At 45.8% G+C, this 14672-nt stretch overlaps 3 protein-coding genes across 8 annotated transcripts in view; 2 read left to right on the plus strand and 1 right to left on the minus strand.

Annotated features, from left to right (window-relative positions):
* The first annotated feature begins 83 nt into the window (after positions 1-83).
* On the plus strand, positions 84-9058 carry C5H11orf16 (chromosome 5 C11orf16 homolog). 4 transcript variants are annotated; one of them, XR_004307591.1, is made up of 8 exons: positions 84-1408; positions 2624-2816; positions 3475-3634; positions 4379-4607; positions 5315-5974; positions 6431-6600; positions 7200-7439; positions 7584-9058. XR_004307591.1 is itself a non-coding variant. In XM_032445158.1 (7 exons), the coding sequence occupies exons 2-7, from the start codon at positions 2650-2652 to the stop codon at positions 7365-7367; spliced, it is 1554 nt and encodes a 517-aa protein (XP_032301049.1). In that variant the 5' UTR covers positions 84-1408; positions 2624-2649; the 3' UTR covers positions 7368-8717. The 4 variants fall into 4 exon arrangements, 3 of the variants coding, with proteins under 3 accessions (XP_032301049.1, XP_015719552.1, XP_032301050.1); XM_032445158.1 differs by having other exon boundaries at positions 7200-8717; XM_015864066.2 differs by having other exon boundaries at positions 2632-2816; positions 7200-8717.
* AKIP1 (A-kinase interacting protein 1) lies at positions 8918-11196 on the minus strand. The gene is made up of 4 exons (XM_015864072.2): positions 10889-11196; positions 10673-10786; positions 10260-10310; positions 8918-9355 (listed from the first exon to the last, which is right to left on the minus strand). Exons 1-4 carry the CDS (start codon positions 11078-11080, stop codon positions 9212-9214), a joined length of 501 nt encoding a protein of 166 aa, XP_015719558.1. The 5' UTR covers positions 11081-11196; the 3' UTR covers positions 8918-9211.
* A 463-nt stretch (positions 11197-11659) lies between these two features.
* DENND2B (DENN domain containing 2B) overlaps positions 11660-14672 on the plus strand; it is a 140831-nt gene continuing 137818 nt past the window's right edge. Inside the window, exon 1 of one of the 3 annotated variants that reach the window (XM_032445153.1) lies at positions 11660-11777. The gene's annotated coding sequence lies outside the window, so the exon portion shown is untranslated. The remainder of the gene's footprint in view (positions 11778-14672) is intronic. The other 2 variants (XM_015864089.2, XM_032445156.1) reach the window with 2 other exon arrangements.

The following is a 14672-nucleotide window of genomic DNA, read 5'->3' on the forward strand; positions in this document are numbered from 1 at the left end:
TCTGTAGCGCAATTGGTTTGCTCTCATATGCCCTTTCATAGGAGTTTTTTGTTCTTATTGCCAGTGTTTCTCTTACAAAGTGAGGAAGAGCAAATGCAGCTTCATTCCTATGAGTAAGAATTTTAATCTCTTTTAAAACAGTTGTTTCAGCCTAATTTCTGTTGAAATTCTATGGAAATGCTTTTTTGACTCTCAGTGCACTTAAAAATTAGGACTGGTCGCACAGTACAAAGATTCTGGCCTGGGAAGAATTGCATCCTGTGAAGGGAATTCTGGGATCCTCTTCCCCTTAGTCCGTTTCTCTGTGTTATCGATGATTTCAGCTAATCAGTGTAAAACATATTTATGTGAAGGTGGTGAAAAGAGTTTTATCTTGTGATTAGCAAAATGTCCTTAATGTTTGCTGTGTGTCGGGGTTGGCATTTAATAGCAATTCGTCTGGCAACGTGAGAGCAGTTCCTCTCTGGTTACAGCAAAATGCAGAGAAAACAATTCCAAACTTCGTAAGAGCTGGCTGTCCTTAATTACAGTCATCCACCCCTCTGTTCTCATGTTTTAATAGCAGTGAAAAATGCCTACTAAATGCAATTAAGTATTTCCCTGCCCACACTGCACAGACATATCCTGTATCGAGGTATTACCATTTGTTAAGGAGGAAATGAAGAACAGGGATCACAGTAGAGATTAGCAGGAAGATTTCTGCATGATTCTCTGACATTTTGGAATAGGTTGCCCAAGGAGGCTGTGGATGCCGCATCCCTGGAGGCCGGGCGGGATTTGGCTCTGGGCAGCCTGGTCTGGTGGTTGGTGACCCTGCACACAGCAGAGGGGTTGAAACTGGATGATCATTGTGGTCCTTTTCAACCCCGGCTATCCTATGATTCAATGGTTTTGTTTTTATACATACTTTGCAGTGAAATGAGATAATTTGCTAATTCCTCCCCCTTATTATGGAAAGAAGTTTGTAAAGGGATCTGATCTCAGTTTGTCCCAGCTTTGGCTCTCCTCGTTTCTGAACAGTATACTTGTGGTGGTGCTTTATGATTGTGAATCTGAACTGCAGCTTTGAATGATGATATATTTCTTTTGTCTTATGTTACTATGTGAAGGGCTGGGGGATGTTTTGCCCTTTTATAATCCTTTCTTTGCCCCTGTGTTCTCAGTGTAATAGCTGGATCACCAGAGCTGCATTTAGCAGCATTTGGGCTGGTACATGGCAGGCAAAGGCTCGTCTCTACAGCCGGATCAGGTCAGCACGTCAGTTCCCAGTGGTAGCCATGCTGCTGACCTCCTTAGCAACTAGAAAGTGCTGGCAACAAATGCTTCCTGCATCCAGCAGGGCAAAAGGACGAGGTTTCTGTCTCAAGACTAAATACATACGGTCAAGATTTAGAGTTATCAGTAGCTGGTAAGTTTGAAATGCTTCTGGGTCCAAATGTATGGAACTATTCAGGAAATCTCATAGTGCTCCATAGCTGCCTTTGTCAGAGCCCTGCTTTGTGCACCTGTGCAATACCTGGCTCATGGCAGGACAGCTTCGAGCAGCTTTACAGCGGGCTTTAACTTAGTAATGGAATTTGCATTCCTTTAGAAAATATGGATTCCAGCTTGGTTGGTTCAGTTTGTAATAGGGGAGCTTGTGTAGTAACTATGAGTTTAATGTGTTGATTTGCTCTGTATAAGACACATTTTTCAGCAGTTAATTTACTTGACTCTGTGTTTGTTTGAAATTACGTATGGTAAGAATTTGTAGAAACTGGTAGGATCTCTGTTAGTATCTTTTATGAAACAAAGGTAAATTAGGCACTTGGTTTACATATATTGCTGACTATCACAAATTTTACCCTCAGCATGCTGAATATTTCTAAACAATATATATATATATTTGTCAGATGATCAGAGAGAGCATCACCTCATGAATCTTAGCGTGACAGCCTCTGAGGAGTTAGCTCTCATCGAATCTCAGCATCTCATTCTTCTTGTGGCAAACCATAATCCTACTGTTGCAAAACATGACAGGGCAGCCGGGAGATCAAAATATTTCCTCTTAATATATCAGAGGCAACTGCGTTCTAGCACTACAGTCAGAAGCTGCCTGCTCAACTATGTGAGCTGCAGCTGCAGTTTCTGTTTTAGCTTGTAGAATGGGGAGGATTGGGCTGGCTCTGTGTATAAGGAAGCTGTAAAGGAGAGTGTAGGTGTAAGAGAAGAGCTGCATGTTACAGAGGGGAACAAAAGCTGGAGCTAGTTAAAAACATTGCTTTACTTACAATTTCTACAGCAGGAATGTTTTCCTGGATGTTTATGTCCCTTTACTAGATAGAGATTTCCAGAATGACAGAATGGCTTGGGATAGAAGGGACCTCAAAGATCATCCATTTCCAAATCATTTGTGGTGGGCAGGGTTGCCACCCACAAATTTGAGAGAGTGGAAGGTCAGTGATATGGGTTCACATGACCAAACACCAGACTGGATACTTAGAATTCAGTCTTTTTTTCTTCTTTTCATGAGAATAATTAATACAAGTTACTGAGACCTCGAGGGCAACCCGGAAAACATCTGCTTCGCTTGGAAAATACCAGTATGTTGTCTCTTTTCAACTACTGACAGCTTGTGTTTTTGTCTTGCAGGTAGCTGCCTTTGCAAGAATGACTCATGCAGAAGGATTCCTTCCCATGGACCACAGGTACTGCAGCATGATGCCAGCTCTGGACAAGTTCCCGTGCTCCAGTGTTAACTCTGCTGTCCACCCCTGCTGCAGGAGTTCCTTTGCCATGCATCCTGCCTGGATCACCAAGCCCCTTGCTCCCCTGTGGTAAAATTAAGTTCTTGTTGGATCTGTGATTTGTTCTATTGTGCATGATATCTAATAGACAAAACAGGCTGGGATGTGTCAAGTTAATACATTAGCAACTTGAATATCATTTGTGCTTTCCTCACCCTCATACTGGCAGTTTTTGGATCGCGTTAACTAAAATGATTTGCTACTCCAGAGATTATGGAAAGTAAAGCCTGGGGTAAACTTGCTATCAAAAAAGAAGTCTGTAATGTTACTTGGATAAATAAAAGCATTATGAGCAGTGATCTTCTGTGAAACGGTTCTAATGCTGTGTGACAGGGAATGATTTCCCTGTTTTGAGCTTAAACCATCAGCTACAGTGCCTGAGTGCCTCTAAGCTGCACTTTGTGCTGGAGCATCTTTTTCTCTTGCCTGTTCTTCAGGGTTGTGTTAGCTTGCCATGTAGACAGAAAAGGTGTTAGTGCAAGTGATTCTGGCTGAAGTCTCCAGCATATTCCTAGCTTTCTTCCTCTTAATCCCAAACCAAAGAGAACTGGGTAAAAAGTGGGAGTTCTATAAAATGAGGCGCAGTAACCGTGTTCTTACATCTTAGAAGATATAAATGTATATATACTTTTGCCTGACCTACAGAAGCTGATTTCTCTTACTTCTGACTAATTTTCTTTTATTCAAGGTGCCAACGGATTGGGCGCTGCCTCCCCTCCCTTGGCCCAGCGTGGCAGAGGCTGAGCACAATGCAGAGATCAGTGACCTTAGCCAAAAACGTCCCTGTTCTGGTGAGAGGGGAGCATGATGGATTTTATTACCGTGGTACAGTAAAAGAGGAGATGGAGGTGAGCGACAGTCTCTGTGCTGTAGTCATGTGGGTAGGTGTCACGGGGTGTGCATTGCCAGTCAGATCTGTTCACCTGCAGGTGGGCCATCCACTGAACTCAGGTGAGGTGGGTGAAGTCAGTGTGGCTGCAGGACACTCCTCTGCCCGCTGGCAAAGGCTGAGTGTGGTGGATGCAGTTTGCAGCAGTCCTTGTGCACCACCTGAGTTCTGTGTGCACAGCGGGGCTGCATCTCTGCTGGTGCTGGGTGCCGTGCCAAGCCTGGATGGCATCAGAGCTGTTGTGAACAGCATGCTGGCCAGTGTTGTGTATAGACACATAGCCACCAGCCTAGGAAAAGCGTTTGGTGGTGTGTTATGTACACACCATCAGCTTGAGTCAGCTGCAGACCAATGGCACAGTGTCTTCAGAAATGGTAGTGAAAGCTTTAATTCATCAGTTTGTTGGCACTTCAAACTTAAGGGGGGAAAACAGAGTCTATTCTTTCTCGAGAACAAGGAAGTGTCTCGTTTCAGTGTTGACTGAAAGCCTCTTGACAGGCCTTAGCTTACAAGAAAATAAAAATTTCCAGCAGCTCCCCAGCAGTGAGTTCATGTTGTATGTAATGAGGAAGTACTTGGGAGTACCTAAAGAACAGCTTTGGTGTGCCTGGTGCATACATCATGCCTTGTGAAATCCAGTGGGACTATACCTGGCAGTTACATGACTTGATGCATAACTGTGTTTTTTTTTTCCTGGTAACAGAATGAAAGGGGGATGTTCCTGGTAGAGTTTACCAGACCTCTTCAGTTGAATGGAAGGCATTCGGTCTGTGTGCAAAAAACAGCAAAGGATGACATCCTGGAGTATGCCAATGGAATGAAGCATTCCTTGCTGCCAGGAGACAAAGTATTGGCACCTTGGGAACCAGATTTGGTGAGGTATGGCCCTGGAACTGTCCTCACAGGCATTGAGACGAGGGACCCCTTACGAGGTAAGAAGGATGCTGCCCTTGTCTTGCTTGCCTTTCTCGAGAACACAAGTGAGACTCTTGGGATGAACTCTGTTGTGCTATTGCCAGAGAGCTGTCAGTGAACTCACTGTAGCTTAAGGCCTCCTGGAGCTGATGTAGCTGATATGACCTTAGATGGATATCAGCATGTAGCCTTGCCTGTCTGACCCTAAGGAAGCTGTGACCCACTAAAACGTCACTTTCCATATCCACAGATCTGCAGTTTCCTGTATGCTCAGGCGGGGCTGTGTCTGTTGTGGGAAGGACAATGGCCTTTTCCTGAGAGATCCAAATGTGGCAGCTCTCAGGAAGCATCCGTCTGTGCTAGAGTGCTCATGCTCATACTGAAGGATGCATCCTGGGGGTGACCTTATCACCCAAGCATGGCATTTCAGCAGCTCAATCATTTTCCTGTGTCTGACAAGCTCTGCTGACTGCTCAAATATGGGTAGCGTGTCCCCAGAGTGTTACTGCTGGCTTTGGCAGCAATGACAAAACTCAGCCGACATTGACTTGTTCATCTGATGAAAGACTGGGAAGAAAGATGCTGCCAGGTGTCACAGCGAGGGGAGATCACTGATGCTGCAGCTGGCAGGACTAGAAAGCGTGCCCCAAGCTGCGGAGCCTGAGCTGTGTGTGCTCCCTAAGCAGAACGGCTGCTCACAGCTGCATGCTTTTTCTCTCAACAGCCTCAGAAGATGAAGAAGTTACGGTTCAGTTCTGGAATGACAAGAAAGTGAAGCTGCCACAAGGTGTAGCGCTGTGGATCCCCCCTAGCCTGTGTGGGAGGATTGTGGAGATGATCCACATGCCTTTCTCCAGCAGGTTAAAGCGCAGAGAAATTCCTGATGTTAACTCGTGCATTTTTTCCTGCAGTCCTAAAAGCGCCTGGGTTCCTGTTTGCGTTGCACATAGCCATGCTAAGCACAGCTTGCTCTGCTCACCCTTCTGGCCACTTCTCCACAGTCATTGCAGTGGTATGTACTGTTCATCAGCCTGTGTCCACTGCTTCTGCTGCTGCCATGGCCATTCTGATGTCCGGTGGCCTCTTCTGCCTAAGTCTCAGTTCTGTAAGAGAGAAGCTGAAGAGGCAGAGCCCAGCACCAAATCCTCTCTACCCCTTCTAGAACTGGAAGGTCCAAAACAAGAGGAGTTAGCAGCTGTGGCAGCATGTTCCCCTTCTGATTTAGAGGGTGATCCAGAGGTGTTTCCCACTCAGAGTACTGCAGAGGGCAGTACTGTTAACACAGACCTCAGTCATCCTGAGAAGCCCAGGCTGGAGGAATCTGCAGGACCTGAATGGAAATACTGGAAAAGGAACCACTGCAAGTCTCGTGCCAGTGATTCAGGTATCTTTAAAACACCCTAAAAAGGAAGGAATAACCAGAGGGATATAGCCAGCATGTTCTGTGCCCCACTTCTTATGGGCTCTCACTTAACCTGTAGTTGATGAGTACCATGCATTTGCCTGTCAGCTGCCAATGCACTATTTCCTCCTCCCCGACATTTCTGCCCCCTCGTCTTGCATGCTAGCTCTTCTGGCAACTCATCCAGTGGAAAACATCCAGAGCAATGAATCTCATGTGGAGGCAGGTACCCCTCAATGAGTTTCGTCCTCATCATTTTCTATGCGCTTAATGATGCCAGCATCTTTATTAACCTTCATAGATAGTCTATGTGGAATCAATCACCCAAAAGAATTCTTTAAAATGTTTAAGGTACATTTTTCTCCCTTAAGGGAATGTTTCTGTTTCAGTTCTGGCTTCCCTATACTTAAGGCTAAGATACAATTGTTGTCCCCCAAGGAACTGGCAGATGCAGCAGCATATGTACAAAAGGCAAGCTGAAATCCAAAGCCATCTCTGTTGTGGACATGTCCCATGTTGCACCACCTGAAACCACTGAGCAGCCTCCCAGAGGGCAATTCACAAGGAATGAAGTCATGAAATACCAGGATATCAAGCTGTCATCAGGGGTAAGGTAATTTGTATTAATAGTGTATTTACTGACATGGTCTGGTCTGGCATAGTCTGGAAATTGGCATTTCTGTGGTAACTGCCTGCTGTGGCCTTCCACCAATTTTATGATATGGAGGAAACTTCTCCATTAATTAAAAAATAAATTATTAACTAAAATAAAAGTGAGAAGGGCCTGAAGCTCCTTGTTGGAATGTAAATGGTTTTGCCAGTAACAGTGTGAGCAGTCAGCAAAGACTGTACACTCAGAAATTAGCCACTTGTCCACTGGCATTGACCCAGTGAAGTCATGTAGGATTAGGGACCTGCATGAGTGCCTCTGGAAAGGCTCATCTCTGACCTTCAGCGTTAATAAAACCCAAGAAAAGACAGCTTATATAACACTTCTTATGCCAATCTGCAACTCGACAGGCGTGCTCTGTGTTAGCCAAGTGTCGTATCTATGCATTGCTGGCATGCTTTGCCTTTTGGTAAAACTAGAAAGAAACCAGAGGTACTTCATTCTACCTCAGAACCAGCAGCATGAATCGTAGCAGTGGTACATGTAGTAACACAAAGCATTCATGGTCTGCCAGTGGATTTGTATTCTGTCTTACAGGAGGAAGGCTCTGTAGCATCAGGAAAACAAAGATATAGATGTGCAAGAAAGAAAACAGAGTCTGACAATAAACATAAAGCAACTTGTTTAGGAGAGAACAAACTTGGCAGTACAGACCACATCAGCAGAGAACAGAAAGGGAAAAATACAGCAAAGAGCTCCTGCTGAAGCAGGGAGAGACATGATCCATCAGAGTTCAGTAACTGTACAGCTGATGAAGCTCAAGAACTGAAATTTCAGGTAAACTGCTTGTACTATTAGCAATGTTATGCTGGTTAAGCAAATAAAGGCACTTCATAGAAGAGCTTTATGGATAGCTGTACCATTTTAATGACTGAGATGTGATTTCCAACCTGATAACATTTCAGCATCTTCATTCTTTAGGGTTAGGCTGCTGTTATATGGAATTATTTGGACACGAACTCTTTACAGCTCTGGAGAGATCAGGTAAACTAGTATTAGTGCTGAAAGCCTGAGCAGATGTGAAGCAAGGATCCAATAAACCTCCAATTTATCCACTGTCCTCTGCTGCCAGCCAGAGGAATTCAGCACAGCAATTCCTCTGAGGGAAGCCAGAAGAAATAGAGAAATTATACAACCTGACAGTCCCAAATTTTTATTGTTATTATTTTTTTTCAAGATTAAAGCAAAAGAGAGAAATAAAAAGAGGAACATATAGCTTAACACAATTCTCAGTGGTGCAGTGTTGAAGCCATTGAATTTTATATTCTCCTTGACATTAACTGAAACCTTAATGCCATCAGCTACAAAAGGATTACAGACTATATAGAGCATGTCACTAATACTAACTGCCTTCTACTGAAAAAGGCAGCTAGGCAATTCTTAGCCTAGTTTAGAGACTGCAGAGACAGGATTTGAAGCTTGTCAATGGTTTATGTGTCTGTGCTGACTATCTAACATATACTCAAGCACCTTGCTGAGGTGGGCTCCTAGACAGTAAATGTCATCATAGTAAATAGAATTATTGGGGTTGGAATGGACCCCTGGAGATCAGAGTCCAACCCTCCCCTGCTACAGCAGGGTCCCTACAGCAGGTCACACAGGTAGGTGTCCAGGTGGGTTCTGAGTATCTCCATAGAAGGAGACGTGGGCAGCCTGTTCCACTGCTCTGTCACCCTCACAGTAAAGCGGTTTTTCCTCATGTTCAGATGGAACTTCCTGTGTTCCAGTTTGTGCTCATTGTCTCTTGTTCTGTTGCTGGGCACCACTGAAAAAAGCCAGGCCTCATCCTCTTGACTCCCACACTGCAGATGCTTTTAAATATTGCTGATTCCCTCTGACTTCTCTCCTCCAGGCTGAACAGCCCCAGGTCTCTCAGCCTTTCCTCATACAGGAAATACTTCAGGCCCCTTGTTATTTCTGTGGCCCTCCACTGGACTCTAGGAGATCCCTGTCTTTCTTGAACTGGGGAGCCCAGAATGGTACACAGCACTCCAGCTGTGGCCTCACCAGGGCAGAGTAGAGTGGGAGGATCATCTCCCTCCACCTGCTGACCATTAAAAAAGGCACTGTTTCTTTATCTGAATTATAAAAATATAGATAAGGGAAATATACTTGAGATGGATGGTCAGCTGCTCTAGTGCCAGAGCTGGTGTATGTCTGCATTCACACCACTGGGATCTCGTTCTCTGTGGGTAAGAACATGACATGGACTTTCTGCCTGAAAAAAATTAGCATCACAAAGACCAAATGATATATTTATTCCACTGATTGTATCTTTAATTATTTCAAGTTTAAGATCCTCAGATTACACAGTTGTGTGATTGGAATTAAGAGACACGAAGTACAAATATTTATGAAATCAGTGTACAAAGTGGGTTGCATACAATTGCATTAGGTTAGCAAATAAATATATACAGGCAATAAAAATAGACTCCCGAAGAAGAGAATGGTATTAAAATACTAATAAGAAATAGTTAAACATAATTCATTATATGCTTTAAAAAAAATCCTAGTATTTTATTCCCATGATTGCCAGCAAACAATCAACGTCATAGCACAAAAGTTAAATCAATGCTTTGTCCAGCACTGACATCCACCACGTGGGTTTGTTTCACCATGTCCTCTGAGGTTGCTGTGATAGAATAAATGCCAGGAGAGACTTCAATGTAGATGTCTTTGGAAGCTTTCTTGGTCTTTAGGGACACAGAAGGGGGGGAATAAACAGCTTTCTTTATTATTTAGACATGTTAAGTTTCCCATAAAAAATATAAACTTGGAATTTGAATTAAAAAAAAAAAAGTCATTTAAAGTGCTATCTAAATGTTGTGAATTTTTTATTTTACCCAGAATATATGGGCAATATAGAGATAGAACTGTGAAGTATTTCTATTCACAAGTGTCACGTTTGAAGTATTTAATGATTTAATCCATGGAAATAATGAACAAGCTGTAATCTCTATTTACAAAACTAAAAGCTGTCACCTTGAAGTGTTTTGCACGTAACAAAGAAAGTCATCCATACGCCAAGTTAATCTCATCAGTTCATACTATGGCACAGTTTCTATGGTTCTCATCTTTTGTGGCTTAGAGGTTCCTGAAATTGATTTGGTGAGGTGTTTGGCTTTAAAAAATTGCAAAGTTTTCTTGTGGACAAATAGCAGCCCTCAGAGGGGACTGTATCAGGGCCAAGGATAACTGACCAAGCAGATGCTGTATGCTTTGTTCAGCATGGGGAATGGGAGAGGAGCACAAGCGAGGTGAGAGCAGAAGACTGCTGGAGTACTGCTGCTGGTGCAAATCAAAGCTGCCTACAGATCATTCACAATGTTTTGATGGTCTATATGTATATAGTGTGTGTATATATATATATATATATCAGTATATATATATATGAAGGAGACTCTTGGCTGTGCTGGATGGCCACAGTCTGGTTTATAATTAACTGTGTCAGTCTCTGCCTGTTCTACAGCCCATCTGTGTACTGTGGGATGGTGAACACACCATTCATTGAGCTGTGCTGTCACAACATCTCCACATCTGACTGTAACCTGTATTCAAATGTTCCGCATTTGAAAACACATTATTCTGTAAACTTACATGTTGCTGGCAAGTTCTGGCTTGACTGGATGCTGCAGAGGCTGCACTTTTCTGGAAAGAAAAAGACACCATTTTCTGATGATAAGCACACAGAGGTAAATTGGGGAGGGGGGATGCTATGAGTCCATTAAAGCTTCCCCTCTGCAGCAGGACTGAAACCATTGTTGCATCCAGCAGTGCTGTCAAATCTGCCTGTGCTGCAGCTGTCCCACGCTGATGGAAGGAATAACCTTTCATAGACACCACAGGTTGGAAAAGACCTACAAGATCATCTAGTCCAACCATTCCCAATACTTCCCGGCTAAACCATATTCATCAACACAACATCCAGGCGTTTCTTGGACACTCCCATGGTCGGTGCCCCCCCCACCTCCCTGGGCAGTGCATTGCAATGCCTGCCTACCCTCCCTTACCGGCTCTAAGGAGGACTCCAGCTCTTCTTCTCCCGCTTGCCGGCCGTGGTACCTGCAGATGTGTTTCACTTCGTTCTCTCCGCAGCTGCGGGCTGGCAGCAGGCTGTAGTACTTCTAACAACATCGCAACACAAGCGTTACCCGGAGCTGCATCACAATCACGCTGCGCTGCCGCCACCTGCAGTCAGTCGGAGCGCCCCGCACGCCCGCAGTTACCTGGCACTCCCTCGTGGCTCTGGCCATGCAACTCATGACGGAGCTGAACGCGGCTCCGATCCGTTCCGATTCTTCCTCCCGCTCCCCCCGGCGCCGTGCCCGCTCCAGCACGTTGCGCGCTAACTGCGCCGTGCGCCCCGTGCGCGCCCCGTCCATCCCGCCGTCACAGTGTGCGCATGCGCCGCAGCACATCGCCCCGTCCTTACGCCGCCAGGGGGCGCCCCGCCCCGCCCCGCCCTATGGGAACTGCTGCAGCGGGACGTTCAAACGCGGCTCCCCGTTGCGGTGGGGCCGAGGGGTCGCTCAGTTTCGGGACAAAGGGTTTTTGTTGCTATGTGTCCTCATGCAGGAAGGCTGCTAGGTGCAGTGCCGGCTGCCAGCTCAGCCATGGCAGGGCGAGTAAGCACGTGCTGAGCGCTCAGCTGCGCACCGCTGGGCGCTGATTTCCAACCACGGAGCACGTGTGCTGCGCGGCCCGGCGGGAGCTTTCCTTCCTTCCTTCTTTCCTTCCTTCCTCCGTCCGTCCTTCCCCGAGCGCTGTCAGCGTTATAAAGGCTGAACCGGCCGCTGCTGCTCGGGGCGAGCCCGTCCCGCGGGCTGCCCGCTCTCTCCTCCTCCTCCCACCCGGTCTGGCCCCGTCTCTTTGCCGTCTCTTTGTTGGCGGCCGGCCGGCTGCTTCCCATTAATCTCCCGCACTGGCCGTGGCCGTCCCCACTTCCTGCCTTCGCATACTTCTCTCTCCCTCGATCTCGATCCTTTCCCTCCTCCTTCCCTTCCTCCCTGCCCCCTCCCCTTCTTTCCCTCTTCTCGGCTCCTCAGAAAAAGCTACACCCGCCCGTGCTGCGGGACGGCGATCGCGGCCGTCGGGAGCTCTCCCCTGCGCGCCTCGGTAAGAGCCGGGAGCCGCGCCGCCGGCTCGGACGGGACACCGGGAGCCGCGGGCAGGGGGAGCGGGGCGGGGGGAGAAGCCGCCGCCCGGCGCCGGGACTCGGCGTGCAGGCAGCCGCCCGCCTCCCGCTGCGGGGCGGGCCGGGATACGCGGCGGGGGCTCCCGGGGCGGCCGCGGCTCGACAGCGCTGTGCCCCGGAGCCGGCTTCTCTGCCCGGGAGAACAACGCGGTGGGATTGAGCTGAGTGGGACGGTGAACCGGCCCTATGGGTTTGGGGCTCGGGTGTGTGTCGAGTAGAGCCCGATAGTTCTCCCCCAGTGCCCGCTCGCGTCGGCTGTCCAGCTGGATGTAATGTTTGCGTGCTCACTGAAAAGAGTCACAGAGCCACCTGGACTCCATCGGAAGACTTTAGGATCCCAAGGCAGATGCAGCTGAAGAGCTAAGGGAGCTGCTTCAGCAGTTCACTTGGTGGGAAAATGAGATGTACTGCTCTTGGCTTGCTCCCAAACATTTGCTTTACCAAAGAGCGAGGGGTCACTGCAATCAAAGAGTAGTGGCTGCATATGAGAGAGCCTCTTATGTTTACTTCATTTTTATCGCTCAGCTGTATTTCGAACCTTAACAGTGAGCCAAATGAAGCCGGATGCATACTGTAATAGCGTGGAATGGGTCCATAGCAATGTTTGTTATCCCCCTTGTTTTACTGTTGTGCTGACTTTGGGTAATAGATTTTCTTTCAGTTCATTCTGTCTAAACAAGCCTTTAACTTCAGCTAGATAAAGAGTATTCCAGTAAGGGCCACCTAGAATGATCAAAACTTGTGGCAAGGGACGGAAGTGTTGGCTGCAGTCTCATTGCTGGTAATGCAGAGTCGGAGCAGGATGAACTGAAGTGAGACTGACTTGCCTTCAAGAAACAATGATGTTTTGTTTATTCGTGATGAATGTATGCTTAGTAGAGGAGAAAAATCCATATAGTGGAAGGATAATGGAGTAGAAGTATCTTACGTTTAAGACCTGATTTGAGAAAATCATATATGCTTCAGAAATGTCAAAATACAATGTTCATTTTCATGGTCAGTTTGTACAGGTGGTGTAATGCAAATCTGCTGCCATTCTGAAGGATGAGGATAAGATTCATACCTTTGGCCGTTTGTTTCCTTCTTACTTTAAAATCAGTTATTTAAAGGCAAAGCATCCCATTGGAGTAATTACGATTACTTTTAGCAAATTACCGTAGAGTATAATCAAGCTTCTTTTAAAGCCGTTTGCAGTCTCTGTACTCTTAAGAGTGAGCAGACTGGTGGGATCTGCCATTCTGCTCTTGAGATGGGACTGGTTCCTCTTGGAGAATGGAGGAGTGTGAGTGGAACTCCATAGGTGTATGTAGTGGGGTGGGTAGTGCTGGGCACCACTGGGGGACAGACATTGTCAACCTTCCACGTTTGCTTCTTGCATGCAGAAATGGGGGAATCCTGCCTGGTTTGGTTTAGGTTGTTAAACTTCCATAGCCAGCTTGGTCATTGTAGTCACTGCATTTCCTAGTGCTGTGAAGAAGCACCTCCTGACCTTCCTTAGCCTGCATTTTTGTGGTGTAGCTGCCAGGACTTGCTCCAAGGAGCTCAGAACTGACCCTCTCAATTTCCCCTGTAGTCAACTGACTTTTAACATATACTGTAGCACTTTAAAGGAGCATGTGACCCCTTATTATTTGTGACCCTGCAAACCATTGTGTAATCTGTTGACTGTAATGTACCATGCCAATTTATTCTCGGTTGGGAAGTCTTGCCAAGGACTTGATGGAATAGCACGATTTTATCCACTTTATTGTTTTCATTGTGTTTCATAAACATCTAAGACCCTCTGGGAAGAATCACTGGGGCGGCTGGGCCTCCTTTTTTAATTGCTGGTTAAATAAATGTTGCCAGTTTAAAAGAAGTAAAAAAAAAAGTGGTATGCAGGATTTCAGAATGCCTGGAACTGTTAAACATTCATGTTTAGGAAGCAGAACTATTTTTAGTGTAGGGGCATTTAAAGGAATGGTACTCGGCCCTTGTGAAGGGGTCACTGCTAAGAGTGTTGAAGAGCCTGCTTTCAGCTGGTGAGCAAAACCAAGTTTCCCACAGCTCAGTAGAGCTGAAGAACCAGATCTGTACTTTTCCCACTTAGATAAACAGGGAGGATGGAGTTCTTGTTAGTTTACAGTAGTGGGAGTGAGGAGGCTTGGATTCTTACTTACATGTCATGGTTTAATAATTTTGTAATTTTTGCTATCAGTATTCCACATCCATAACAGTCATATTATAGCATGAAATAAATTTTACATGAATCTGCAACTTACAGAAGAAAGACTAGCATATCCCAGGGAACAACACGATACGGTAAGTGACATGGACTCTATATTAATCTGTGCAGAACGCTAGACGATCTTTCGAGTTCTCTGGCGTTCAAGGGAGTGTGGTGGGAGCCTTCAGCCGTATCGGCTAGATTTAACAGTAGGCCTTCGTTACTGGGACTATATCTTTCTCCTATTTTGCTTGATATCCGTTACGCACTCAAATTATCAATTATGATTGTATTAATATTGCTGTTAATCACTGTATATTCGAATTAGATATTTATAGTAATATACAGTGTGCCTCTTAGATCGTTGCGAACAGCTGTTTTCATTTTCCTAATTAACTTTTTTTTCCTTACGGCATAGGGCCTATACCGAGGGCATACGGACCCTCGTCACGTGACACGCAAGGTAGGAATGTTTTTTAGTTCAACAGTGAACAGATTTTGGTGAGAATGCGGGCAAATTGAGTTATGCTGTTTTTCTGTGTTTTCTTCTGTTGCTCTTTAGCTTTTAACTAGAGCTACGAAGTTTTTTTTCCTGTTAAGGAGGTATCTC

Source organism: Coturnix japonica, chromosome 5, assembly GCF_001577835.2.
Source record: "Coturnix japonica isolate 7356 chromosome 5, Coturnix japonica 2.1, whole genome shotgun sequence".
NCBI lineage: Eukaryota > Metazoa > Chordata > Aves > Galliformes > Phasianidae > Coturnix > Coturnix japonica.

Coding starts and splice junctions, on each gene's coding strand:
- AKIP1 (XM_015864072.2), bottom strand. CDS start 11,080: ATGTGCTGCGGCGCATGCGCACACTGTGACGGCGGGATGGACGGGGCG. Junction 10,787..10,888: donor GAGCCACGAGGGAGTGCCAG/GTAACTGCGGGC, acceptor CGATGTTGTTAG/AAGTACTACAGCCTGCTGCC. Junction 9,356..10,259: donor CCAGAACTTGCCAGCAACAT/GTAAGTTTACAG, acceptor GTGTCCCTAAAG/ACCAAGAAAGCTTCCAAAGA.
- C5H11orf16 (XM_032445158.1), top strand. CDS start 2,650: ATGACTCATGCAGAAGGATTCCTTCCCATGGACCACAGGTACTGCAGC. Junction 3,635..4,378: donor CAGTAAAAGAGGAGATGGAG/GTGAGCGACAGT, acceptor TCCTGGTAACAG/AATGAAAGGGGGATGTTCCT. Junction 4,608..5,314: donor GACGAGGGACCCCTTACGAG/GTAAGAAGGATG, acceptor TTCTCTCAACAG/CCTCAGAAGATGAAGAAGTT.